Source organism: Columba livia, chromosome 10 (genome assembly GCF_036013475.1).
Source record: "Columba livia isolate bColLiv1 breed racing homer chromosome 10, bColLiv1.pat.W.v2, whole genome shotgun sequence".
In the NCBI taxonomy this organism is placed as follows: domain Eukaryota; kingdom Metazoa; phylum Chordata; class Aves; order Columbiformes; family Columbidae; genus Columba; species Columba livia.
In genome coordinates, this window is record NC_088611.1 from 8,024,147 (window position 1) to 8,051,598 (window position 27,452).

General features: G+C 57.7%; 2 protein-coding genes across 2 annotated transcripts in view; one reads left to right on the forward strand and one right to left on the reverse strand.

The window, feature by feature from the left end:
- Positions 1–2,712, forward strand: part of RAD54L2 (RAD54 like 2) — a 68,782-nt gene extending 66,070 nt beyond the window's left edge. Inside the window, exon 25 of the mRNA XM_065075269.1 lies at positions 37–2,712. Within this exon, the coding sequence (XP_064931341.1) occupies positions 37–104 (68 nt within the window). The 3' untranslated portion in view covers positions 105–2,712. The remainder of the gene's footprint in view (positions 1–36) is intronic.
- LOC102095104 (semaphorin-3D) lies at positions 2,632–26,832 on the reverse strand. The gene is made up of 18 exons (XM_005512380.3): positions 26,610–26,832; positions 14,587–14,777; positions 9,560–9,720; positions 8,765–8,827; positions 8,393–8,512; positions 7,937–8,039; positions 7,363–7,491; positions 6,892–7,037; positions 6,541–6,655; positions 6,312–6,381; positions 5,911–6,055; positions 5,613–5,835; positions 5,413–5,501; positions 4,938–4,979; positions 4,504–4,661; positions 4,217–4,281; positions 3,850–3,980; positions 2,632–3,770 (listed from the first exon to the last, which is right to left on the reverse strand). The coding sequence occupies exons 2-18, from the start codon at positions 14,708–14,710 to the stop codon at positions 3,360–3,362; spliced, it is 2,295 nt and encodes a 764-aa protein (XP_005512437.1). The 5' UTR covers positions 14,711–14,777; positions 26,610–26,832; the 3' UTR covers positions 2,632–3,359.
- Between the last annotated feature and the right edge of the window lie 620 nt (positions 26,833–27,452).

Below are 27,452 nucleotides of genomic sequence, written 5' to 3' on the forward strand. Positions count from 1 at the left end.
CATTAAAATAGTGCTTTCTTCTTTAACATATCCTAGGAGTTGAAAACCGAGGGGTTCTGAGCAAACTGCTGGACAACTTGTCTTTGGATGCACCATGGAAATAAAAATCAAACCCCCCACAAAAGTAACAAAGCAAATTAACTGATGGTGTTCATGCAAGTTTCTCCAAAGACTTGACAGTGCTGCGTCTGTGAGTCATGCCCTCCTGTGCTCTGTGTGTCCACCTCGTGCACAACCCTGTGACACTGATTGTGTGACGAGCTTGCCCTGATGTCCGTTGCATCCCTGTGAGGCTGTCGGTTTTCCGGTGGATTTGGGGAATGGACCTAGGCAAGGGCTTTCCTTGTCGAGAGTAGCGAGTGTCGAGACCTGCGGGTGTGTGGGGGAGGCCGGAGTGTGAGCAGCCCCTCGCCAGAGCCCTGTTGCAGCCCTGGTCCTCACTGGCAGCTGTCAGGTTCATCCGAGGGACCCTCCTGCATCCTCTCTGAACTGGGTTTTCTGTGGCTCTGTGCTGGGATGAGGCGTGAAGGTTCAGCTTGGGGGGTAGCTGGCACTGCAGCCATGGTACCTGTGACTGCAGACCCTTTTTTCTGCCCCTTGCCTTGCCACGAGAGCACTTGGGGCTTCCTGAGCAGGCCCTGGCATGTCCCCACACTGTCACCTGATGTCCTCCTGGGGGTCCGCAGCACAGCCCAGGCCCTGTGGCCGTAGGAGCTGGTGGTGGCAGGTACTTGGTTGCTACAGGGCACATCCTTTGTGCCATGGGCACCAGCGCAAGTTATAAGGGCTCTCCTGGCTCCTGTGTGGCCATGGGGGCTTGGAGACCCCTCACTGCCCTTCTGTGGTGTGGCTGCCCCTGGGTGCGACCCGCTGTGTGGGACTTCCTCTTGCTGGCAAGTGTCCGTGGATGGGGGCAACCACAGCACGGTGTCTCTGCTCAGCAAGCGCCCAAGCGGAGCCCCAGCTGCCCTCCTGGAGCATGGCAGGGCTCCTGGCACCTCTCTGTCCCACAGACCAGCCCTGAGCACCTTTTAACGAGGCGCCAAGTCCCCTGGGCCCTGTCAGAGCCTCAGCTGAGAGGCGGTAGCAGAGACAGCCGTGACAGCCCGACCACAGGGCTGCCGTGGGGACTGGCAGCGACTGGGGCTGCTCTGAGATAATCGGAGGCACCTGCTGTGCCCCAGTGCTGCAGGCAGGATTTCCTCCACCCCACAGAAGCTACAAGAGTGTGTGAGTTATCCAGGGGCTTTCTGAGTGGGGGGACCTCTCAGAGCCCTGAAGTTCTCTCCCTCTTACCCTTGTCGGCCATTCCCAGGCTTTTTTCTTCTTCAGCATGTGGTTCTGTTGCAGAGGGTCTTGTCTCAGTTTTCCTGAGCCTGGAACAGGGGCTTCCCCTGCACAGGTTAAATTTTTCTTTTGCTGCTGAATTTCTGTCTCCAAACAACCAGAGGGGAGCAGCTGCCAGCTTGCAGTGGGGCTGTGGGTGACACCGAGGACAGCCATGCAGGTCTCTCTGCTGAGGGTTTTGGGCACTAAGGGAGGTTTCTGAGCACAGCCCAGGGGCCAGGGCAGAGCCGCAGGGACCTTGGGGACACGCAAGTGCCCTCTGCCTGGGCACCCAGCCCTGGCCCTTCCTGTGGGTGGGACATTTCACTCCTGGGAGCAGTTGGGCTGGGTACTGTTGCGGGACAGTGCCCCAAGCATGGCTAGGGCTGCGGCTGCTGTGTGCCCCCATCTCCATGGGCCCCTGTCTCTGTGGGCTTGTTGCCCACTCACCAGTTGTGGCAGATGCACTCGACCCCCCGCCTCAGCTCTTGGGCCATCATGGGAGTCTGTGGGGTGGGGGCAACACAGCCCAGCCTGGCCTGTGCTGGGCGTGATCTGTTGCATGTTTGCCTGGGGGGTCAGTGGGGTTGATGCAGATATTCACAGAAAACTAATATTCCATCAAGCAGAGGGTGGGATTTCCACGGGGTCTTCACTATAAATGATGTGTATTTTGGGGTAATTATGTCAGCAAATGGCTGGATGCAAGAGAATAGCTGTTGGTTTGTGGGTGGCTTCCAGGCCAAAAGGGACAAGCACAGCAGATACCTTCACAACTGGTGTTTCTCACCACTCTGGGATGAATTTTGTTAATTCAGTCTTGGGAGGACAGGGGGCGGGCAGGGAGGGCTGGGGTGGGGACCAGAGGTTAAGAGGGGAACGTAGTCCAGCTAGATACAGTGAGATGATGGCTCCTTGCAATGCGGAGCAAGCGCTCGCTTCCAAGGGGCAGTGGTGCGAGTGGGGGGCAGCAGGAGAGCAGCCTCTGCAGCCCTGTGCCTCCCATCTTGGTGGCACCTGGCTCATAGCCGGAGTCCCTGGCACATCCGCAGGAGCCTGAAGGAATCCATCACTGAGTCTCATTTTGGGTTTTCTGTTGTTTTGGGGTTCTTTTCTTTTTATTTCCCCCCCCTTTCTTTTTTACTGCCGCCTTAGTTTGTGGCCTGTCTTTTTGTGGTTGGAAAGAGGAGTGTTGCTAGCAGGGTGGGTCAGTTGATTGCCCCCACGCATGATCATGTGCTTCCCTCTTCTCTCTGTTGAACAGGATGTGCTCGCCTGATCTCCCAGAACAGAGACTTTGAACAATTTGTTGTTTATATGATGTATTTATTTTTACTTGTGTTTCATGTCATTTTTAAAAAAAATAATAAATTGTAAGTTGGTATAGCTGCCTGTTGCTTCTCTTCCTTTTTTTCAGTAAAATGAATGTCAAAATTTTAAAAAGCAGTGTGGCTTGAAGTGGATCGGAGCTGGGCTGAGTGTGGCCGTCTCTGCAAACCCCAGGTGCGTTGTTCCTGGAGCCCAGGCTCAGCAAGCAGCTGTGTCTTGCTGCCTCCAGTGGCCTTTGGGCTCCACTGGCACCTTGGCAGCCACCTGCAGGAGCCCCCGCTGTGGCACGGTGCTTGCTGGGGAAGGCTGGGTGGGTGCACGGTGTCTGTGGCAGGGCTGGGTGCTGCTGGCTGTCAGGGAACCACTTGGGAGAGCCAGCTGTCCCCCTTCTCTGTCCTCTGTGCTTATTATTGCTGCTGATAATGGCCATTGTTAAGGCCCAGGGGAAAACAAGGAGAATAAATATTCTGCTGCGTAAATAGCTTTGAGTCTTGGAGAGCTGGTGCAGGCTGCGTGTTCTCACCCCAGCGTGCCCTGTAGGGCACATGGAGAGACATTGGGGACTGGCAGGGTTTGAGGTAGTAACAGCGAGGCATTTTCTGCACAGGAAGCTGCAAGGTGTCTCGGAGCTGATGCCTGCCTGCAAGAAGGGCCCTGGAGATACTGGGAAGGGAGCTGAGGGTGACCCCAGTTCCCTCTGCCCCTCACAGGGGCTGGGGGTGCCTCCGCACCCGGCCGTTCTTGCTGTCTGGAGACGGGTGCTGCCACTTCTGGTGCCAGGTTTTCTGCCGCTGCCTCTCCTGGTGCCGCAAGGCATTGCAGTAAACATCCAGGCTGGTGCCCGGTGCCCCCAGGGCCCGTGGGAAGCCCTTGTAGCTCGGCTGCAGGTCAAGACGGGGCCGGGGGCTCTGGTGGGTCCCTCCCAGCTCCTTGTTCCGTTTGTAAGGTGGCATGTCCATGGCCTCGTGCCGGATGACGCGGAGGCTGTATCGGGTGAGGGGCCGGGAGAAGGAGCGCTCCACCGCCTGGCACTCATAGGTGCCCGCGTCCTCCCTCGCCAGCTGGCGGATCAGCAGCCCTTGCTCCAGCACCGAGAAGTGTCCGTTGCTCCTGACCTGGGACAGAGCACTGTGGGTCAGTCCCTGGGGATGGAGCCACCACCGTGCCTCGTCCCCATTGCCCTGTCCCCTCTACCTCGCTCAGTCCTGTCTCCTCGCCGTGCTGCACCAGCCACCGGACAGTCATCTGTGGGGAGTGTGCCAGGCACTCCAAGAAGGTTGAGTTCTTCTCCACGCCAAAAACCAGCTTGTCTGAGACAGTGGTCCCTGTGCAGGGGATGGGACAGAGGAGGGGGTGAGTACCCTGTGTGGGAACTGTGTGACAGGTGGGGAGGGAGGGCAGCTCATGGTGGGTTGCACAGGCTCTGTGGCAGATGGTGCTGCTGCAGCTGGTGGCACTGGTTTCCCAGCACCATGCCACCCACCCTCCTGGGCATTGCTGTCCCTGGCAGAGCTGGTTGCCGGCCCCGGGGCTCCTCACTGGGGCTGGGGCTGGTGCTCACCCTCTGCTGTGTCCTGACACTGGCTGAGCGGGTCAGACTTCAGCACGTCCTGGCAGCGGGCACGTCTGTGGCAGAGCAGACAGAGCTGTGGGGTCACACCTGCCCTGGGCTGTGGGACACCCCTGTGGCAGTGCAGCCCGGGGAGCAGAAGGGGGACCGGAGGGCTGGAGGACTGGCCAGCAGCAGTGGGGGTGTGGGCTGACAGGAGAAGTCCCCAGGGCTGGTGGCTTGTCCTTCTCTGCTGCCAACGCAGGGGAATGGCAGGGCTGGCCCAGGTGGGTGCTCACCTCTTCTCAGTGAGGAGCTGTGGGACGCAGGTCCTGCCATCCCAGGTGCAGTAAGGGTCCCGGGCCAGGCAGCAGTCGGTGCAAGTTTTGCCGTAGAGCTCGCAGCGGTACAAGGAGAGCTGGAGCAGCCCATGGGTGCTGCTCACAAACAGCTCCTGCTGCTCAGGTGAGCAGAACAGCGGCAGTCAGTCCCCGGGCTGAAGACCAGGATTATCCAGGGAACAGAGTTCCCTGCCTGCGCTGGACTGGGGGCACTGGGAGCCAAGGGGAGTGTGGGGCAGAGCCTGACACCCCCTCAGCCTACCCTGGCAGGACTCTGTTCCCTAAATGTGCAGACCTTGGGGCCAATGGACCCAGACAGACAGCTTGGGGCCAGCTGCACCCTGTGCCCTGTCCCTTGGCTGCTTTAGGGAGAAGCAGGAGGGAGGACTCACCCGCTTTGGTGATAACTTCATGTCCAGGATGGGAGAAGGCACCTGAGGGGAAGGAGAGGCTACTGCAGCTGAGTCGGTCCCTCCTGGGTGCCCCAGCCTGGTGGGACCCCAGGGTGGCAGGCTGCAGGGCTCTGGTCCCAGCTCCAGCTGCTCCATGCTGGCAGCCTGGGCTGGCAGACACGCTTCCAAACCTGAGCTCAACTCTCCAATTTTAGTTCAGGCTCCAGCATGCCATCCCCATCCCCCCTAGTGACTAGATGGGGAGCTGGGACATGGCTTGGCTCTGGTCCCCCTGGCTCCCCTCCATGCCAACAGCATCACCTGCCGGTCAGGGCAGTCAGAGACACCAGCAGTGAGGTGAGGGACCTCCTGACGGAGGCCAGGGACTTGCTGCAGAAGCTTGCAGGAAGTGTGCTACGAGGCGAGGGGAGGCTGCGTGGTCCTGCCACTGCGGTCTGGCCCTGGCCTCTGGTACCTTAGTGACACTGATCTCCTCCAGACTGATCACCTCGGTGCCACCGCTCACCCCGCCGGCCAGCCCCACCTTCAGCACTTGACCTTCATCTGTGAAGGCAGTGGGAGAAGGAAATGTCAGGGCTGGGAGCCGCCCAAGCCGGCAGGACTGATGTGACATGGTGTGCCAACAGTGTCCCCAGGGCTGGGGTGACCTCCCACCTGTGCCGAGGAAGAGCACATCGTAGTGCCGGCTCTCCATCTCCAGCCTGTGCACCAGCAGCCGCCGCAGCCGGTAAGGGACATTGACCTTCACCAGGACGGGCTGGCGGCCCTGTGGGTACACGGGCTCCCACATCAGCTGGTGGCTGCGCATGAAGCTGATCACCTCATCGGGGAAGTCCTTGGTGGACTGCAGGAGGGGGTCGTACGTCTCACTGGGGCACTGTGTGGTGACACAAGGGGGTGCATGAAGGCCAGCCCATCCTGCTCCCCCCCTCCCTGTTCCCCAGCCCCTTACCGTGCCAGGTCGGGGATAGGGGACACGGCCCTTGTATTCTACCCAGCGGTAGTCAAATCCTTCCTTGTGTGCAAAGGGACCACTGAAGGCAGCTCTCACGGCTGCCATGGAGTAGACACAGACAGCAGAGCCACTGAAGACACCGCTGCAGGGGGAACATGGGGCTGTCAGTGTCCCTGCTGGTCTGCAGGGACTGGGCACATGCACACCCATGTCCCTGAGACCACGCTGTCCCCTGTCACCCTGCGAGTCACGCACAGCACCCAGGAAGTGACAGGAATCTGTCTGGCACAGCTGGTCCAGCCTGTGGGACCACTGGCTGTGCCAATGCCAAACCTGGTGGGTTTGCACTGGTGAGGGGCTGGAGGGGGGAAGACTGTCCCACGCAGAGCCATGCTCACCTGGAGACGGTGAAGAGGCCAAAAATGAGGGGGTTCTGGTGGTCCCGGGTGCGCAGGAGGAAAACGTCCTCTGCAAAGAGAGCGGTGGATGTGAGTCACCCTGGAGCTGGAGCACCGGTCCCCAGGATGGAGCGGGACATCCTTGGCTGGCCATCCCCGTGGTGAAGGGGAAGGAGCAGCCTTGCTGGAGCAGTGTTTTTCCCAGCTGCGGAGTGGGTTGTGCACTCACCAAGCTGGTCGAAGTGGGTTTCAGTGCCCTGGGGCCCGGGGATGGAGCACACCAGGCGGGCCTTGAGGAACGTGCTCCAGCGGTTGATGAGGCTGCGCTTCCCTCCAACGTCGTTCTGCCAGGCACCAAGACCCAACCTCAGAACAGCCTGTCTGAGCCTCCCACACCACCATGCACACCTTGGTCCCGCAGTGGGACATCCCCAGCCCTGGGCCCTCTGCTCTGTGGTGGGAGTGCAGTAACACTCCTCTGTCCTGCTGTTGGCCCCTGCTTTGGATGTCACTTGGCCCAGAGAAGGTCAAACCCACATGGTGGGACACCAGCCACAGCATGCTGGCTTTGGTGACTGACCTTGCAGACCCGGGCCACCCTAGCATGGATGTGCCGCCGTTCCCACTGCCCAGCTTCCATGGCCATCTCGCGGAAAAAGATGTAGACCTTGTCATCATGTGGGTTGTAGGTATCAGGGACGGCGTAGGCACCGACAAACGCAGGCTCTGCAGGGGGAAGCAGCAGCACAGCATGGCCCTGTGCCTTGATCCAACCCTCAGAAGCCCTTTGGAGCCGGGTGAGGTGCTGAGGGTACGCAGGGTGTCCCATGGAGACCCTGCCACCAGAAGGCAGAGCCCCATTCCTGGATGCTCAGGCTGCAGAGGGAGTGCTGGAACATGGGTCCCATCAGAGGCTTCATCAGGGCTTCCCCCCAGGAGGAGTAGGGGCCAGATCGCTGAGCTCTGGACCCCAGTGCTGGCCTCAGCCTCTCCCCACCTGGCAGGAGAGCCAGCCCCGCACCCCACAATCCCACGATCCCCCTGTTCCTACCGTGTAGCCAGTGGTCCTGGTTCTGCTCTGTGCGGATGTAGCTCTGCTCAGCTCCATGAACCCAGGTCCGGAAGAAGGCGGCGCTGCTGCCCATGAAGTCGCTGGAGGTGCCTGAATAGAGCTCCCCATCTGCGGGGCCAGAGGGGTGGGGGTGGGTGGGGGTCCCACCACAGAGGTACCCTGGCAGGTCACCCCTGTGTCCTCGGAGGTTGGAGGAGGGCAGAGGTGGCACAACCTGGCTGGGAGCCTCCTCCAGTCCTGTGACCCAACATGGCTTCTAGCCCTATGGCCACCCAGCCCTGCTGCAGTGTTGGTGTGAGTGGGCAGGATGGTGACCAGGCACACCCCATTTTAATCTGTGCCCGTGTTTGTGACTGTGTAGCAACCATGAGGTTGGGGTGAGCCGGGGCAGGGCTGGGATGGCTCCTCTCCCTCGCACCCGCTTCAGCACCAGCCTGGACCCACAGCCACGTGCAGCAGAGCAGGAACACGGGGACCTGCCAGTTCCTCCCAGCACTGACCATTCCCAGCAGTCCCGCTTCCAGCACTACCTCTGCTCCCCACTCCCTCTTACCAAGAAGGAGTCCTGTGAAGGGTTCATGGGGGCTGTATGGGCACCGTCCTCGCCCTGATTCCAAGGAGTGGGTCACCAACCGCATGGGGGGAGCCCCGGGACCCTGCCAGCGCCAAAGACCAAATGTCAGCCCAGGGGGAGGCTGGAACCAAGCTGAGCATGTGGAGAAGAGTGGGAAGGAGTCTGATGTGCTGGTCTCTGCACAGAGTCCCAGCAGGGGCTGCCTAGACCAGGTCCTGTCCCCACGGGGCACCCCGGCTCTGCCACACCAGGGCTGCTTCTCGCCACGTGCAGCGGGGCCATGCAGGGGGCAGGGACTGTGGCAGGCTGGCTGGCCACTGTCCCTGGCTCTGGGGATCCCTCTCCCCCATGCTCACTGGGAAAGAAGATGGGGATGTGCTGAGGGTCTCTTGCCACCTCCACAGTGGGGACGTGTCTGGCCAGGGTTCCCCTCACCTTTCCCCTGGCTCCCAGCTGGATGAAGGCACAGACAGGCTGGTAGGAGCCGGTCCCACAGGCGAACACATGGCTCCTGTTGAACGGCTGGAGGAGGCGAATGAAGTTGGCACACTCCGTCTGCTCGAGGGGACACGTTTGTTAATGGGCTGAGCCCAGGGCTGGACAGTTGTGCCCAGCCCCATGGTGTGTCTGCCCAGGGTGAGGGAACTTGGCCAGATACTCCCCCAGCAGCCGGCAAACTGAGCTTAACTCTGTCTGGCTCAACACCCTCCTCCTCTCAGGCAGACCCCGAGGCTCCCTTTTGGTGTGTTTAATAGCCATGGCAAGCTACAAAAGGCTGTGAGCTCGGGGGCTGCCAGCCCTGCTTACCTCCACGTTCTTCCCAGCCAGCTGGCAATGTTCCACCTGCTCCCTGGGGGCTGGCCAGAAAATCTGCAAGAGAAACCCTGCGGATGCAACGCCTGCTTGGGTCGGCTGGCTCCCACAGGCACTGGTGGGAACAGGCTCAGCCAAAAAATTCTGCTGGGCTTAGGAGTGCGGTGAGGACATAAGGCTGCTCTGCAATGGGTCTGACACCCCTTTGGGTCCCCAGGGCCCAGCCAAGCTTGGCAGGCAGCTGGCCAAATAGGGTGAGAGTGAATCTGGTGTGGGGACAGACAGAGTTGGGGTGGGTCATGGCAGGCCTGGTGGTGGGCAGGCTCTCCTGGATCCCGCTGTGGGAACGCCGGGCTGCAGCGCCATGACGGGCTTTCCTTTTGTTGGTCTGAGCTGCGCCCTGCCAGCAGGATGTCTCGGGATGACATTAGCAGACTTGCTGCTGGAGGTGGTTTAGCTTGCAGCAGCATCAGAGCCTAGATGTGATCCCAGGGCTCTGGACGCTGCCCTTCCAGCCTTACCCGGGGTCCACCCAGGTCTCCGCTCCAGGCCAAGCCACCCTGTCCCTCCCCGGCGTCGGCCTGTCCCAGCAGAGCTGACCCCCACCAGGGATGGGCTGGCCCTGCTGATTGAGACATCCTGGCGTAAATGTGTCCCTGGTGATGTTAAAGCAGCCCAGCTTGGAGCACGTCCATCTCCACGCCCTGGTGCTGGACTGAGGAGCAGCTCCTGGGGAGGAAGGGACCTGCCTGGCCAGGGTCACACTCACACCCTCCTCCCAGCACTGACCTTCTCGGGCTCTCTATTGGGATGGTCCAGGTGGAGCAGGAAGATGTGGTTCTTTGCTCCCACCATCAGCCAGGCCCTGTCTTCATCCACCAAGAGGGCTTGGAAATCCAGCCGGTCCCCTGAGGCCAGCAACAGGTGAGAGCTGTTGGATTTCAGAAGATCTAAGGAGCACAAGGTGGGAGAAAGAGAAACCCATCCATGAGTGACACAGCAAGCAGGTCCCCCTCCCCAGGACAGCTCTGGCTGCCCACCCCTGCCCCAGGGGAATGCAATTTTCCTGCCACTGCCTTACCAGAAAAACATGACCCTCAGTGCCCCAAAGCTCCTAATGAAGCCTCTTCCCATGAGCTTACCTGGAGGAAACACCGAGTCACCCCTATGGAGAGAACTCCCCTGACCTTGCCCTGGGCTGGTTCCAGGGCGCAGGGCAGGACAGTGGTCCAGCCCAAGGAGCCCTGTTTCTCAGTGTCCAGCCTGCCTTCCAGAGATCTTGAAGAGACCCCCAAAGCCTCTGCATCCTGAAACTGTGGGGAGAGGGCTGAGAACACAGGAGTCTTGGTGCCATAATTCCCAGTGTGTTCTCCCTGGGCTTCAGATTGAGAGGGTTTATAGAAATAAAAAATCAATCTTGGCTATTTGCTGGGGCAAAGCATAGCCCCTAGGAAAGGCTGTGTGGAGCATGGCTGCCACAGCCCAGTCTGGCAACTTCTCTCCTTCATCCATCCCTGAGCCTTTTTTTCTGTGAAGTGTCTGCTGGGCTTTATCCCAGGTACCGGGATGCGCAGGCAGATGGCTGCACTGAGACAGGCAGACAAACGGATGGCTGGTCCTTGACCCAAGGAGCTTGTGAGGGAAGGTCCCAGCTGTGTCCCAGATGCTGCTCTGATCCTGCCTCTGCCACCTCATGTTTCCCTTTCTGCGTCCTGAGACCCAGCCATAGCCCGGCATTAGACTGGCTCAAGAAAAGGGCTTTTTAAGAGCACCTCTTTGGCACTGCCTGGGGGGACAGTGTGCCCTGGACACCCATGGACATGGAGGGGCAGCAGTAAGGGCTTTGCTGTGCAGGCTGCAGCTCCTCTGGTGCAGAACCCCGGGGGGGTGAGCATGGCCTCTCTGGCACTGCTGTGTGGGTGTGCGAAAGGGACAACAGGATCCTGTCTCTTGGTTAACCACACCTGAAACAACATTCCTGGGGCCCACATCAGTCCATGATGTGCAGCACCAGGTTTTGAGGCTGGCTGCTGGGTGAGCGTTCCCCTGAGCATCACAGCAGCGGCTGTTGCTGCCCCAGCAAGAGGCTGTTCCCAGGGATGGAGGCAGGACAGGCTGACACCAAGGTGAGCCTTAGAGCTCCCAGAAATCCTAACACATGGCTTTCTTCTTCTAAGGTGGCAAGATCTGGCTGGGGAGAGTGTGAAGGTTGACAAGGCTTCCCCTGGCTTTGGTGCTGTGTGGGGAAAGGTGCTGTGGGCAGGGGAGATGGAGATGGGGACTGCAGGGAGTTGGAGTGCAGCTGGAAACCCAGGGTGATCTGTAAAATCTGTGCTGAGGAATTACCCAAAATGGTGTGGATTGAAGCAGTGTGGCAGGAACTGAGGGAGGTAAACCATGGAGGGGAGCGGGTGTTGGCAGGGTGGATGGGACGTGCGGCCCTGGGTGCAGGTGGGGTGTACGTGGGCACGGGCACAGCTCTGTTCAAAGGGAACTGGCTGCCCTGGGAGGTTGCGTCTGTCTTCCTTCCACCCCATTTCCAGGGCAGAGGGGAAGCGGGGCCAGTGCCTGCGAGCTGGAAATGCCACTGACGTCTGCTGGTCCCCAGGGGGAAGGACCTGCAGCAGGCGGGGGTCCCTGCCCGGATCCACAGCCAGGCTCGTTCCCAGCTGGCGTTTCCTTCTCCCCTTCCTCTGGGGTCAGAGCTCCAGTTGCTGTGGGACACCAGTCCCCCTCTGCCAGGAGCCAATCACAACTGTGCTAGGGAGCTCCTAGCCTTCCTCCTGCTCCCCAAAAAAGGAGCACAGCCCTGCTTCACTCCCCACTACTTCTCAGGTACCCAGGGGCTCTCTTCTGGGTGCCGCGGCTCCAGGGGGGCACATTTCCAAGCCATTTCCCACCAACTGAATGGGATTAACAGCTGAATTCCTGTCCCAGCCTGCGGGCCATTGTCACGGCTGGGTCCCCAGCGGGCTGCTGTGCATTGCCCACCCTCCTGCATCTGCCAGCAATCCTGGACCTGCCAGATCCAGGGGTAAATGTCAGGCAGAGAGCTGGGGAGCCAGGATGCGGTGGGAGGGAGGTCGAAGGTTCATCCAGTACACGGGTGTAATTAAGTGGATTAAGGCAAGGCTGGTCCCAGGGAATGTCACCTGCTGGTCACCCTCTGATCTGTCTCAGCCCCTGTGAGGACAAGTTCAGGCAAGACAATGGAGGAGCCCTCCCTGCCCTGCACCTGCACTGTGAGACCTATGGCAGTGTCAATGACCATGAAGGTCTCAGCCTGACTCTGTGACATGGCTCTGCTCCCTCACCAAAGGGACATGGAACGCTGGTGACCCAGACCCTGTGTGCAGGATGCTGCTGTGCACAAACCAGCTGCCTCTTGTCCCCAACTAGCCATATGCCCAGGGCATTTGATCCAAACCTCAGCTCTCCAGGCAGGGAACCAGGTCTCTGCAGCAGCTACGTGGTGGCTAAACCGATGAGTGAGCCCAGAGAAACATCCTCCCCTTTGTGTTCATTATCTCCCAAGGCCACGGTGTTTTTCTTTGTTGTCAGAACCACTATAACCGCCTTGTCCCATCCATCATCTCTGCCTGCCCCTTAGCTACAGCATCCTCAGTGTGGGTGACCCTGGGCTTCCTGGGGTCACAGCCCGGCTGTGCTGGGGGGCTGTCCTCTCCCCTTCCCCCCACCATCAGACACAACCAACCATAGGGGAGATCCCTGAAGCCCAGGGGAAGCTGCATGCTAAATCGGGATCCAGCCCCTCACTGACATCGGCTGATAGAGAACATGCAAGCACAACTCTTGGTGTAGATAACCAGAGACCCATCAGCCTCCCGCACTCCTTAGCACTTGCTGCATGGTGGTGGCTTCTGGGTCCTGCCCAGCTGGGCTGGCTGCAGGGCAAAGGCTGTCAGGAGATCTATTTGCCAACTCATAGCTGTGCTTGCCACGGCTTATTGCAGTTAGAGGAGCTGGGAGGTGTGCTGTGGTTTTGTTGCACAGCTGTTTGGCCTCAGAACATGGAGTGGCTCAGCTCCGGCCAACGTCAGGGCTGACACAGCCTGACCCAGCTCACCCACAGGCTCCTCTCATGCGGCTTCGATTGCCAGCATGCTATTTGGTGTTATAAACCTCCTCCTTGCCTCCTTGGCAGGGTGGGAGCCGCTGTTGTTGTTCCTGGCCCCGTGCCCCCTGCCCCATCCTTCCTTTGCTCTCCTAGCCTTCACCGCTGTCATTTCCTTCTTGCAAACCCATTTGCATCTTCTCCCCTCATCCGCCAGCGGCTCTGCCTGCCTCCCCCATGCTGGGATCTGAGGGCAGGGCTGAGCCTGTAGAGGGATGCTCAAAGGCTTCTTTTTATTTATTTCTTTTTTCTAGGGGTTTTTAAACCTAAACTTCTCAAGGCATTGTGTCCTTGAACCTGCCCGGTGCTGTCCATGAGTCACATCCCCTGCCATTGTTCCCATTGTCCTTGAGCCCTCCTGATGCTGGGAGCTTCCTCTCCTGCTTTTGCCCAAGGCTTAAGGGCTTTTGGCATGTCTGGCCCCAGCACACTGTGGGGCTTTGAAGTCAGCAGCCCCTCTGTGCTCCTGCTGCCTGGGCAGCCCTGCTGTGCCTCCTGCGGCTCCAAGGAAAGGCAGACCCTGCACCATGCTCGGAGTTGGGCTATCGGCAGGGACCACCTCCCTGCAGGGACATCCTGCATCCCTGGGGGGTCCAGCCCTCTCCAGCCACAAGCTGGGGGCATCTTCCGCATCACTGGCCACTGCTTGGAGAGCAGCTTCTCAGGGTGATGGAGCAGACCAAAAGGATGGCTCCAGACCTTGGAGCATGATGCCCATGGGAAAGCAGCACTGCTACCTCACGGGCTGGTTAAGGTCTGCCAATTGCTGTGTCCAGCGCAGCACCAGGCATGTGCTAAGCTATCTGTCCTTCAAAGCAACCTGCTCTTTTTCACAAAGGAGAAGCTGAAAGCACGTAAATTGGCCAAGTTCAAGCTACTGATCCATGGCAGGGTGGCCAGCTGCTGGACTAGTAAAGCTCCACTCTAACCATTCAGGTCATTCCCCTGCAGAGACATTTTCCCTACAGACTCATCCATTTTGCACTTCCCTGCTGGGCTGTGTTCTGTGCTACCTGCCAGTCTGCTCCTGCTGCATCTTCAGATCACCAAAAGCAGCCTCCCCAACTTTGCATCAGGCACAAGAAGAGCAAACTGTGCCTCCCCTGGAAAGCTCATAATCTAAACAGACAGGACAGATGCAGGGGGGAAGGGTGAAGTGCAGCATGGAAATGATCTGTACAAGGGATCAGCCTCTCCTCAGCAGGGAACGAGGGGTGAGGGCAGAAGGGCTGAGCTGGGGCAGGGCTGTGCTGGTGGGAGGCCAGGCAAGGGGCAGCAGCACTGCCTGGGGCTCAGTGTCCCCATTGCACAAGGATGGAGAAGACAGGGGACATTTTCCAGGGGCTGCCCAGCTCAGCTGCAGCCCAGGATGCACCTTAAGATTCCCAGAGTGAGTCTGTGCAGAAGGAGACATTGCTGCTGGTCCCAGCATTGTGCTGAATCAGGGCAGGGTGTTCCCTGCTCAGCCCCCTTCTTCGATAGGTGCAGCATCCTCAGGGGCTGTTGACAGGGCTCCAGCCATGAAACATCCCAAGGGCCCAATGTGTGGAGATGTTGTAGCCATGATGTTAGGGCTACTGCTCACCTCCTGCCAGCCCTGGCCCCCCATTCGCTCCCTACCTGCAGGACACTCTCCCAGCCCTCCCAAGTGAGGTGCAGACCCCAAGACAATCCCCCTTACCTCTGTAGGCAAGGCGAAGGCGTGGGGCGTGCTGTTTCCATGCCTTGCTGCTGCCTGGCTGCTGCAGGAGAAGGCAGAGGAGGAGTGCAGCGAGTGGCAGCCCGTGGCGGGGGTCAGCGTGCATCCTGCTGGTCAACAGCTCGCCCTCACAGCACCATGGTCCTGCGCCAGGATGTCACCTCTGCCACCAGCTGCAAGCAGAAAAGCGGGAAGACTGCACCACAGCTAGTTATGTGAGGGTTGGGACCTCTGTCCCACTGGCCCTTGGTTAGGGAGGGTGCTCAAGGGACCACGAGTGACGGCTCAGCAAGTCAGCTCATCCCCAAAAAGGTGTCAGGCCAGCTGTCTGGCAGAGATGAGCCACCAAGAGCAAGTGGCCAGCCCCCCCGACACCCACAGTGTTGCAAACCAAGCCAGGGCTGTGGTACAGCCTGCTGGGCGGGGGGCGGGGGCGCACAGCCACAGCTGGCTCGGCACACACAAGCTGGGGACCCTGCAGTGCCTGCCACAAGCATCTTGTCAGCATTTATCTGAGCAGAACACCTGCAGAGTGCTAGGGCCATGGCCCCAGCCCGAACCAGCCAGATGGGGAGGGAAACTGGGGCCCTAGGAGGTGGATATCTCTCTGGCTGGGCTGTCCTCACAGCCTCAACACTCATCGATGGTGCCGGTCAGGTGAGGAGAATTTCTGAACATGTCCATTGCTGTGAACCACACTGATCCCAGCTGGGACACCCGGCACCCTCCACCTCCTGGAGCTGGCAGAGCAGATGGTGCTCTCAGGGCCAGTTTGGGTGCTGGGAAAAGCGGCTGTGGCTGGGAGACCCGCTCACTGTCTGTCCCTTCTGCCACCCAGAGCTTGAGCAACTTTGGAAGAGCAGCTATTACAGCCTGACAAGGGGAGGTGTTTTTTGTGCAGTGTGGCATGCCCATAGTGTGCAGTACTCATGAGCACTGGAGTTTCAGTATCTCGGAGGTGACTGACACAAGGGAGAAGGCAGGCAGTGTTTTGGGGGTGGTACACCCTCTGACAGGCTCTTGGAGCTTGAGCATCATCTGCAAAATGCCTGCTCAGAGCCCTGGTTCTTGGCCAGAGCCCAGTGAGGGACCTCTGATATTCATCCTATTTCAGCTTGGGGTTACATCTTGTCCCTCTTACTGAAGGCAGAATTAATGTTTTAGAACACTGTCCATAATTGCCACATTTGTGATCCCTTCAGCATCCGCTGTGGCTGCCTGTGTACATGATACATCGGTCAAATAGCCTGGTGACCCCAGAGCTCTCCAACGCTACCGGCATCCCTTGGCTGCGGGATGCTGCAGGCTGGAAGGACTCTCTCTCATTTACAGGCCCGCAGAGCCGTACAGGATTTCACAGCCTCCTCCACCAGCCCCTACGACCCCTGCAGGGAGCAGGCCTGCCCCGCCAGCTCTCAGCCATTAATTCAGACAATTTAGATGTTTTTTTCCCTGCTTATAAATGTTCTGGTCCCGAAATTGCAGCTCTGACTAACTCCCTCTCTTGCTGCAGATTAAGTTATTCCAATCCCATGGCTGAAAGATTTAAAATGAGCTTTTTGGCTCATTCCTGGCCAGGGGCTCTTGGCACATGGAGAAGGGGATTTCTGCTGCCCTGGTAATGGGCCGTGTAGGAGGGATGGATGATGCAGCCAAGTCTTCCCTTCTGCCTTGTTCTCTGCCTTCCACAAGCAGGAGCACTTGGCTCTGCTTAGGGAGGAGGTTTAGGGCTGCAGAGGTTGGGGGTTCTCTCACTCCCACACGGAGAGCAGGCAGCAGCCTCGGGTGCAGCCCCTTGCACAGCTTCTCTCTGCCTGTTGCCTGCCCTGCTCCAGCCAGCACAACCCGCTGCTGCTCCATAGCCTTCCCCTGTCCTGGAAGAGCTGACACCACCCTGGGACATGGATGTGACCTGGAGGTGGAAGCTCTGTTGTTTTCTGTCTTTGTTTAGTTTGGGTCTGCTTTCTCAAACCATCTACCCCTTTCCTGGGCAGGTCAGCGACAGCCTAGGGAAAAAACAACAACAACGAAAACAAAACACTAACATGGTAGGTTTAGCTAGGTTTAAATTGTTCATTTCTTGGCACATTTGTCATGGAGCAGGATGATTTCCAGATAGGGCTCCCATCAGCCACACTGGGGACCCGCTGACAGGCAGTGCTGCCCTCGCTCCCCAGCAGTCATTGCTGAGGAGCAGCTTTCCTGCGCTGGGGGTGCTCCAGCAATTTCAGCTCTTCCCCATGCTCAGCCGCCTGCAGCAGAATCTCTGGGATCCCTCCTGCAGACACAGCCGTGCCCTGGGTGAGCACCGCTGTCCTGGGGTCAGCACAAGGACATGCCTGACATTTAACAGAGATTTTATTTTTCTTCTGCCAATGTGCATTTGGTTGCTGGATGACTTGGGAAAACACTGGCCTCTAATTGCAGCTTTCTATAAATGGAGCAGCGCCTGTGCTGGGCTCAGGTTTGGGCTAAGCCAGCCCTGGGAGGAACCTTTCACGACCCGGAGCTCCAGGGGCTGCTGGGGTGGGTTGGGATTCTGCAGATGGCAGACAGGTCACTGCTCCTGCTCCAGGACACGCTCACGCATGGGGTGAGATTTAGGGATGCTTCGCATGTCTGCAGCAGGGGCTGCGTGGTGGGGCAGACATGCAGGCTCCCATGTATGGCTCAGTTGTGCTGGTGCTCCGTCTCCTCACCCTGGGAATGCCAAAGGTGGGTTTGATGGTGGCAGGAGATGCAGCCATGCGTGGAGGAACCCGGAGCCCTGGTGGAGCTGGGTGCAAGGTGGGGAGATGTGGGGATCTTGCTGGAGGGGCTCAAAGTGGGCAGGGAAAGAAAAAACTGTTGGAGGATGACTTCCAGTAAGAGAGGCTTCCCTTATGACATTCTTTCACCAAGCCTTGTGGGACCCCCATCATGCCCAGGCAGTGCTGAGGGACTCGGCACATCCTGACCCACCTGTGCCCACAGCACTGGGCACAGGGACATCCCTCACTGTGACAGTCGGAGCAGGGACAGCGTAAGGCAACACGCAGCAGGGCCACGGCCCCCGCCTGTAAACCTCTACCCAAATCTGCCTGGAGGTGAAGAGCTTGGCAGAGGCAGCGTTTGCACTGCGAGGGGGAGTGCGGGTGTGTAGTGGATGGAAACAAGCTGCGGATGATGAATCCAGGGTTAAATTAAACACTCCGACAGCTTTAAATAATCAACTGTCCGGAGCTGCGACTATTTCTATCTCAGTTTGGAGAGGGAAGTGCTGGTGAGGGCAGGCTGCTGGATGAGGGGATGTCGGGGGGTGAAGGCAGGAGCGGTTCCATACTTTGGGCACCATGGGAAGGATGTGGGTGTTCGCAGCCCTGTTTTGGGGGGCTGACAGTCCCCAGGAATGCCTTGGTGTGGGTGGCATGGGTGGTGACTCCACAGCGCTGGGCTGACTTTGTGCCAGCAGTCCCCAGTGCCATCGGTCTCCCTGTGTCCTCCCCTCCCTCCCACTGGTCACCATCAGGTCTGTCAGGTTTATGGCTCTGGGCTGTCATCCAGAGTCACCATTCCATGGCACAACAGCACTGAATTTTTCCTTTGGAGATAAAGTCCCCTGGTAGGTCTTGACAGAGACTGAGCAGCACAGGGAAAAATACAAATCCCTCCTGTGTGAGACGTGCGGGTCTGTGAAGGAATTGTTTATCCGTGAAAGCACCAATTTCCTCCTGACAATGCCTATTTGATGTCATGCTGTGAATAGTGTAAAACAGCCCAAATTTCAGAGGGGTAAGGACACTGGCAGTGGATTTACCAGGCTAAGGATTATCTCCCAGGAGGGACAAGCATGCTGAACCCCACCTCCTCTGTGACCCTGCAGCACAGACAGCAGCCCCCGTGCCGCCTCCCTGCTCAGCACCATGTGCTCTCCTGCTTCCACAGGCCCCGATTGTGTCCCAGCTAATCCCCACAGCCATGTGCAGCCTGGTGCCTTCTTTGGTTACACGGTGGGGCCGGCTGGGCCATGGGCAGCGGGTGGAGTGCTGGCCCCCGGCAGCTGGGGGACCTCATGGGAGTGGAGCCAGGGGGAGGAGAGGGGCTGCACTCTGGTGTCAGCATCCAGCCACAGTCACCCTCCCTGTAGGGGGATGGAGATGTTGTGCCAGGGCTCACTGTGAGAGGGGAGAGCCTCAGGGACTCCAGACCCTCACCATGGGGGTCCCAGAGCCCTGGCTTTCAGACCTGAGCCCCACATCCTTGAGACTATCCTGTCTCCCCCAGCAGCAGCCCTGGGTGCCAGTAGTCTCCCCTCTGACGCTTTAGGGAGCTGGAAGAAAGGAGTTTCATCCCACAAAAAAACTGAGGCACAGAACCAAGTGAGGAGGTCCAGCAGCCCACACAGCTGTGACCTGTCTCCCCCTCTCACATGACTTCCCCGAGTGCCCGTCTCTGCACACACATCTGCACACCGCTTCTGTGCACGCCACCTGCACAGCTGGAGCTGTTGGTCGTGTGCCTTGGTGCGCACCCCTGCCTGCGGCTGTCCCTCTTGCAAAAGGGCTGCCTACCTGTCCCCCTTCCTGCCCCTGTGCGCAGAGAAACCCTCCCTGCTCAGCCCAGGCTGTCGGTTGTTCACCCCGCCCAGGATGATGGATGCCACAGCAGCTGCAGGCAGAGGCAGCTGTCGTCCTGCTCCAAGTGGGAGAACAAAGCCACTGGGAGGGGCCCTCATTTTCCCCCCTACCTTCCCCCACAGCTGCCTGGCCAGGGCAGGACCAGCGCAGGGGAAGCCTGTGGTGCTGAGCTGCTTGTGGGATGGGGACAGAGGCACGGGATGCTCCTGCAACCTTACACTGGAGTTGGGGCCACAAAAGCCAGCACCAGAGGGCAGGTAGCATCAGGGGGCTGTGGTGTGCCCTGTGAAATGACAGGGTTTTGGCAAATGCCTCAGTAACACAGGTCGCATATGCCAAAAAGCGAATGGTCCACACAGAGCCCCAAAGGCAGGAAAAGTAGATTTTGGAGAGTTTGAACAGCAGCAGAAGGCTGAGGTTGCTCAAGCCTCACCCGTGTTTCTTTGCCATGGCACAGCAAGGCTGGCCAGCAGGCTCCCTGCCAGCTGGGACATCTCCCGACAGCCTCCCAAGCTCCCACCTCCTGAGATAACGCCCACGATCACAATTAGTCCCAGACCACCCTTCCTTGCCAACCACTGCTGCTGAAGTGTGCCAAGTGCAGCGAGTGGGGACGAACGAGCTCCAGATGCCTCTGGTGTGCTGTGGCCATTTGGCCGGGCTGTGACATCAGCACATCACCCTGCCAGGCAGGACGGCTCCTTGCTAACAGGTACCTGGTGACAACGGCCATGGGGCAGGCACAGGTCGGTGGCCCAGGTGGTGGTGAGGGGCACCTCACTGCCTGTGGTCACACTTGAAGGCATTAGCACTTTTTCTTCCTTCTTATGTGTGCTGATCACAGAATCATAGGGCAGCCTATTCTAGTGCCTGACAGTCCTTTCTGGGAATAAATTTTTCCTAATATCCAATCTAAGACTCTTCTGGCTCAACTTGAGGCCATTTCCTCTCATGCTATCATTTGTTACTTGGGAGAAGAGACCAACACACTCCACACTACAACCTCCTTTCAGGTAATTGTAGACAGCGATAAGGTCTCCCCTCAGTCTCCTTTTCTCCAGGCTGGAACCCCCAGGTCCCTCTGCTGCTCCCCATCACACTTGTGCTCCAGACCCCTCACCAGCTTCATTGCCCTTCTCTGAACTTGTTCCAGCACCTCAAGGTCCCGGGCTGTGAACCCCTCCAGCAGCGCTGCCCCAGACCCAGCAGAGCCCGGCTGTCCCTGCCCTCCTGTGCTCTGCCCTGGAGTCGTGGTAGATGGGAGCTGGGCTCAGCTCCTTATCTTTAGTAGGGGTAAATCCTTGTGTTGGAAGGAGCAATTACAGCACCTCCTCTAATGATTTTCATCTCCCTGAAGTTTCAGTAGCTTAAGGCATGCATCTGTTGGAACCATATTCTTAGAAAGCAAATGGGGAATTGCCAAGCCCAAGGCTGCTTGGGATATTAATAACTGTTTATGAAGGGATAAGGAGCTGGCTTCACTTAATGTCCTGCTAATTCTTTTCTCAGGAGGCTGTTGGCTCAGCCCCCACCTTTCCCTTGCTACTCAGAGAGGTGAAGCCTGCTCTGGCTTGGCTCTCAGGCATCAGATTGGGAAGGTGGCCCAGCAGCTGGGCAAGGTGACAGGTTCCATGGTGGGCATGGTGATGGGCTGGACTGGTACATGCTTTCAGCCAGGTAGTGCCAGTTGAGTAACCTCCATCGTTCCTCCCTCTAATTCACCTCAAGGGCAACCAGCACCAGGGAGGCAACAAGCCCGATGTGCAGAGAAAGCTGGATGGAGATGCAGCACAATTGCACCTTTCAAGTCTCCTCTCACTGAAAATGCTGGCAGACTATAGGCAACTTCCAGTGCCACCAGACTACCAAGTCTGAGCAAAAACGCCTCTGGGAAAACCAAGGCAGGCAGGGACTTCTTGGGACCCCAAACACCCTCTGTCTCTCTCCCTGCCATCCCAGCACCACACCTCCCCACCTCTGTCGTGTCTTTCATGCCTGCATCCCCAGCACAGGGCAGTGCTGAGGTTCTGCTGCTGAGCCCTGGCTCAGGCAAATGGCTGCGGGATGCTGCTGCGGGATGCTGCCGGGGGCAGAGCTCCTGCAGGGGACAAAGCACACTGGGATCCCAGCTGGCACCAGTGCAGAGGAGAATTTGGAGGAAGGAGGCTGGGCTCCTCCAGAGGCCAAGCAGAGGGTCAGGGGGCTGGGACAAGTGCAGAGTGTGTCTCACACTGTGCAGCAGCCGTACAGCTCATCTCAGCCCAGCCAGGATTGGCTTGGGGTATTACACTCCAGACTGACTTATATCAAACTCCCAACCTGCCTCCTAATGTGACTGAGAAGTTTAAAATTATTTCACGTTTGGGAAGGGGCTTGCTACCTTCTGATGTTGTGGTTTAGAAAAAAAGCACCCGAATAAGGCAGGGAAGAGGCCTTGTGCTCTGTGGCCAGGCCAGCTTCCCAAAGCCTTGGTGTCCCCTGAGGCAGCAACGCATTCCTCAGAGACATTTATACCATAATGTCCCTGGCCAGCTGAAACCCACCCTTGTCACTCATCCCTTGTCACCTGTCGGCCACATGGCCTGACATTCAATACAGCACTTGGGGGGCTTGGGGAGTTCTGCCCTCTTCAGAAGACATTTTCTGGTCTTCAGGCTTTCCAGACTGAGTCTGGCTGGATCACACATGTGCTAAAACCAGGCAGGGGGTCCAAGGCCAGGAGTCAGTATAGGCTGTATCCAGGGACAGGTTTGCTAATGCTTCTTGCCCCAAGCTGGCCGAAAAACCTCTGCTGGGGGGTGTGCTGGGTGACACCCATCCCAGGGTATTCTCATGACAGTACCAGCCCTGGGGAGTGGAGCATCATCCCTGCTCCCTGGACAGGCAAATTTCCTCCAGTGTTCCCATGCTAGAGCCTGTTGTCACCTTATGCTGCCAAGGCATTTTGCAGCAAACCCGTGCAATTTATGACACACATTTCTTCATTCACAGTGGGATTATTGCTTCCCATCTCCAGACCTATTGGGCAGGGATGCTCAGCACCTCTCAGAGAGCTGTTGTTTTCACCATGTTTCCCCAGCTACAAACCAGTGAAGCACCTGCTGCACTGTACAGTGACCTGGCTCATCCTCGTCACCATCACCAGTCAGTGACTTGGCCGCTGGTCACACTCCCAGGGCCGTTCTCTGTCCCAGCCAGGGCTGCCCATCTCCTCTGACACTTGAAAGCTCTGCAGTGTTTTCTTTTCATCAAGAGCAGCCGTGCTCTCTGCCCTCCCTGGCCTGCTGCACTAATTGGAACAGGCTGGGCAGGCGTGGGGGGCTTTGCCAGAGAAAGTATTTTAATGAGGCTGGAGGGTGCCTGTGCTGTTATCTGCTGCTTCTCAGAGCCTCTTGGCTGCAGCTCCTCAGTAATTACAGCCTGGACGGCCGGGTAAGCTCTCTGGCTTGGACCCCTGCAGAGCACCACGCTCCGGCAGCCTCCTCGGCACGCTGCCCTTTGCTCCAGGACACTGCCTGGGGAGCTGGGGGACGTGTCTCTGCCCAGGGTGAGCTCCCAAAGGGCTGAGCTGCCTCGCAGTCCCCAGCAGTGGATAATCCACTGTGGACAAGGGGGGTGTCTGGAGGAAGGAGCCCTGGCCCTGGCCCCGCTGCTGCCTCTGTGCAGGGAATTTCTGAGTATCAGTAACTGGCAGAGACACAGGGGATGGACGCCAGGCTGCTCACCCCCGCTGGCTGCTCATCCATTCTGCCCTAGGAGACCGCGGGTCATCTCCAGGCTGAGCTGAAGATGAAGACACATCTGTCAGGGGTGGGACAGGTCAGTCGCTGGGCAGCTGCTGTAGCTTTTGCATGAGGGGAACCAGGGTGATGGCTGGCAGCAGCATGCTCTAAGGCAAAGCCCCCTCATTGCAATTATTTAACTGGCTGGTTAAACCAGAGACAACCCAACCCAGCAGATGGGCCCAAGTGGAGATACCTACTCACAGTGTGGCTCCTGGTGCTGGTAGCAGCCCAGAAGCAACCACCACCACATACCTCACCCAAGGTGCTGCTCCCAGGACACATCCTTCCTATCCAGCCCCTAGTTCATGGGAACGCCTCTCAGTTCTCCATGTACTCATCCACACTGTGGAAGGCTGTCCACCCTGTCCACTATCCACACTGTCACCCTTCCAGTGGGGAGCTGAGCTGCAGATGGACTGAGTCACCTGCCCGTGGCCAAACAGGAACTGTAGCAGGGCAGGGATTGACCACAAGTGTCCCACCTTCCTGCAAACAGCAGATCATCCTCCTACACCATGCACCAGAGCCTTGAGGAAGCTCAGTGCTGAGCCTGACTCTTCCAGTGCCCATGTACAAGCCAGCATGTGGTGGCAGAGTTGTCACCACCCGCCTGCGTGGGAGCACTCACCGTGGGAAGGCCAGCTCTGTGCTCAGTGGACAATGGACAGATTGAAACTGAAAGCCAAGTTAGCTGACATCAATGGTCTCCTCCTGGAAAACGGGGAAATAAACCTGAACTCGACAGTGGGAGCAGCAGAGTGGTTCCTGCGCACAATCAATGGCAGGTCGCCAGCACGTGGGACAAGAACAATAACCCCACACGACTTGTGAACAGCATTGTTTTAGGGAAACCATATCCTGGGCAGGCTCCCAAGTCAAATGGGGGTGACATTGGCGCCAACCACACTCCGTGCCATGCCATCCTCCTGGCAGAGCTGGGTTGTGCCGGCTGGAGCACGTGTGTGCTGTGCCTGCAGGTCCAGTGGAGCCTGGGGTGGGTCAGGGGTATGTGGCGTCACTGAGCATGGAGATGGCAGAGCCCAAATATCCTACAGTGCCCACACTAGGGAATAAAAAGGCTTATCTCTGCCAGGAATATGGAGTGCTCCCTCCCGGCTACTACAAAATCTGTCGTTCCCTGGCAGCTAGCTACAGGTAGATGCTGGATTTTTATGGCTGTGATTTGGGATAATCTATTCTACAGGGAGGCAGAATGACCCGGTCCCCTGTGCTGTGAGCCCAGCTCTACAGCCTTATACTGGTCATTTGGCCACTTTGTGCTTCTGTTGTCCCAGGCAAAAAGAGTTGGAGAAGGCACAGCCAGGTCCTGTGAGCAGGGGAGAAATGAGAAGTGGGTGAGGAGTTGATGGGTGGCTCGCAGAGACCAGAGAGGACCGCAGCTGGAGACCCAGGCCAAGCAGGTAACGCTGTCTCCCCATTCCCCATCCGAAAGCTGTTCCCAGCTGCTCCCAGAGTTGGGGGCTACTGAGCTGCTGAACTGTGTCTTTGCTCTCAACACTGGGTCTGTAACTGTGAGCGAGTGCCTGTAAAAACCTGATTACCCTGTGCTCTCAAAGCTGCCTCTCACTGTAATTCCAACTGGAGTGAGGACAGACCAAACTTGGAGGAAGGGGCAGCTCCAAGAGTCCGAGAGCCAAAGCTTACAATAAATCTTCATCCTTGCTGTAAACAGCCCCTGAGAGGGTGTCACAGGGGCACAGCAGAGAGTGAGGCAGCCAGAAACCCTTGCTGGCAAAAGCATCTGCCAGCTCGGCCGGCTGAAGGGCTCAGTTTGGCAGAGAGCATCACTAGTCCTGCCGAGGAACCCAGGCTTGGCTCCCGCTGCCTCCGCTCGAGCCCAGCGCTGCTGGCAGCCCCGCAGCCGGGCACCACCTCCTCTCCAGCAAGCTGGGATGGCTCAGGCTGTGCCACCCCCTCTCTCTGGCCTCCACGAACAAGCACGTTGGTATTTGGGAGAACAACTTACACCCTTGGGGGTTTCCTGTTTAAATCTCACCCCAAGGAACTGAAGCAAACGATCTCTGTCTTGCATCCCTGTGGAATTCAGGGAGATTAGATTAGGGATGAATTCTTCCCATATTTCTTATAGAGCTGATATCTCTGCCCTGGCTTTTCAATTGACTTATCCATCCCTGACTCATAAATCACAAGGGTGTTTGTGTCTGTCTCTGTCATTTTCAATACCATTAACTCTGCAGGAGAAATCTATAGATTACAGCAACCCATCACGTCAAGTCGGCGACCCACAGCCTGCCAAGCCCCCCCTCCCTTTGAAGGTTGTGGCAGGACCGGCTGTTGGAAAGCTGGGACACGCTCCGCTTGGCAAAGAGCAAGCTGCCGTGGCGTGCGAGTGGGACAGCCCAGGGCTGTGATCTGCCCTTCCAGAGCACCTTCCCCTCTTCCCTTGGGCACTCGGCTGCCTCAAAAAATGCTGGTTTTCAGTTTGGAGCGAATTTCACACCAGTGCTCAGCAGACAGATTAACACAATGATTTTGTGTGGGCAATAGACTGCTTAAGGAAACACAGCCCTGACAGCACCCTGAAGGTGGGCGTTCACCAAAGCCCAGCTGCACCCCCATGAAATGCCATAGCTCAAGCCAGAGGCAGTCTTACTTCAAGAGTAGGAAGAAATAACTCTCTTTGTCTTAATTTGAGATCATCAAGTACGTTGTTATTTGTTTCTAGACATAAACAAACTGCCTCCCTCATACCCTCACCTGGAGTATCACAGCCCCATCGCCCCATCTGTCCAAGATGCTGGAGGTGCGTAAGGCTTCTGACTCCATCTGTTCGTCCCCAGGCTCTGCAATGCCTCCAAGCAGAAGGGTCATTAGTTAAAGGACGCCTTTGGAGATCACCCGGCATTTCCCAGGCTCTGTTTCTTTTCTGCTTGCTATATTGCATGTCCCAAGGTTTCTGAGAGCTGAGGCATTGCAGAGAGGGAGGTTGAATCTGTCCTGACAAATTTCATGCAGCCTGAGCAGGGGATGATTCCCCCACAGTATTGGGAGGTTATTTTGCTTCCTCGGACCAAACCTGTCACAACTGCTTGGAGGCAAATGATTGATTTTTATTTGGGGAGGTGGGGGAAAGTCCAACAAAGCTGTCTTTGAGCAGTGGAGAAGTCCCCAGAATGGAATAGGCCTTTAGTGAAAAATCTGTCCGACATGGGATTTCAGGCTCTTAAACCTTAGTAAAAGCAGAGCATCGAAGTCAAGGAGCCTCAGAAAATCCAGCTCTGGAGACAGCTTTACCTTAGTAATAAAACTTCCTGGAATCCAAGTTAAGGCATTAATAGCTAGAACTAAAAAAGATTATGACTGTAAACTTTTCATTGTGTACTACAGCAAACGGAGCAGCAGAACAAGCTCTGCTCTCTCTACAGAGCTGGTTAAAGACAAGTCACTGCTGAGTTGCTCTGCACAGAGATAGAAAACACAACAAAGCAAACAGGTTTCCAGCAGGTCAGCCCTGGTTCAACCACCCTGGGAACGCTGCCCCAGCCCTGGGGAGAGACACAAGGGACACAGCCCAGCCCGGACTGCCAACCTGATGAACAATTAACCCATCTCTGCTACTCACCAGCCCGGGAGCCCGCAGGGTCTCAGCGCGACGAGCCCACCCTGTTGCCAGCCCAGTGGCCTCCAGCAAACCCAGCGCACCGGGAGGCTGCAGGGAGGAGCCGGGGGGGTGGCAGCCCCTTCATTCATAAAACCAGCCCCCGCTGCGGGTGACCCCGCTGTCCCGGGAGTGCTCCGCCGCTGCTCGGCCCGGGATCTGCGAGCAGCAATTGCCATCTGGCGGTAAATGGATTTATTTGGCCAGGGACTGTGAGGCTTGCATGAAGTCATAGGAAAGGATTCGGCTTTTCCCTGGGATGTTTCATTCCTGCACTCGAGGCACACCTAATGGGGTGGGAGAGTAAAGCAGCCCATCAAATGCATCACTCCTTTTTCTTTTCTTTGTTAACTGGGAAACGGAAATGCAGCGGGGCAGACGGGGACTGGGGACACACAGGTACTGTCCCACTGCAGCCTGGCAGGGGGATTTAGAAAGGAAAGCTCTGGTCCACAAGCAGCTCCAGAGTGCAATGTCATGGAAAGGGAAATCTGTGAGGACATGGGCTCTGAAAGCTGTGCGCAAGCACAGTGCGGCAGGAGCGGACCTGTACATCCAAGGACCCAATGTACGTACTGCACTTTTGCAAGGTTGTGGGTTTTTTTAAACTCCAGAAAACCTCTGGGCTGATGCTGTAGCCTGAACGCCCAGCAGTGCCTGGGGAGCGCGAGGTGCATTCCTGGAGCACATTTGATTTGGTTTCATCTGAAAGGAATCCAGTTGCTGTTCTCCCAAGCCTGAGCTCTCCAGAACTGCTCCAGGACATGATCCAAAGCACAGTAAAGTGAGGCAAGTCAGGAGATCATT

Excerpts from the sequence above, each read along its gene's own strand:
- LOC102095104 (XM_005512380.3), bottom strand. The coding sequence starts at position 14,710 with ATGCACGCTGACCCCCGCCACGGGCTGCCACTCGCTGCACTCCTCCTC. Across the intron at positions 8,040-8,392 it reads AGCTGGGAGCCAGGGGAAAG|GGTCCCGGGGCTCCCCCCAT; the intron begins GTGAGGGGAACC and ends TGGCGCTGGCAG. Across the intron at positions 6,656-6,891 it reads GGGTGGCCCGGGTCTGCAAG|AACGACGTTGGAGGGAAGCG; the intron begins GTCAGTCACCAA and ends GGTGCCTGGCAG.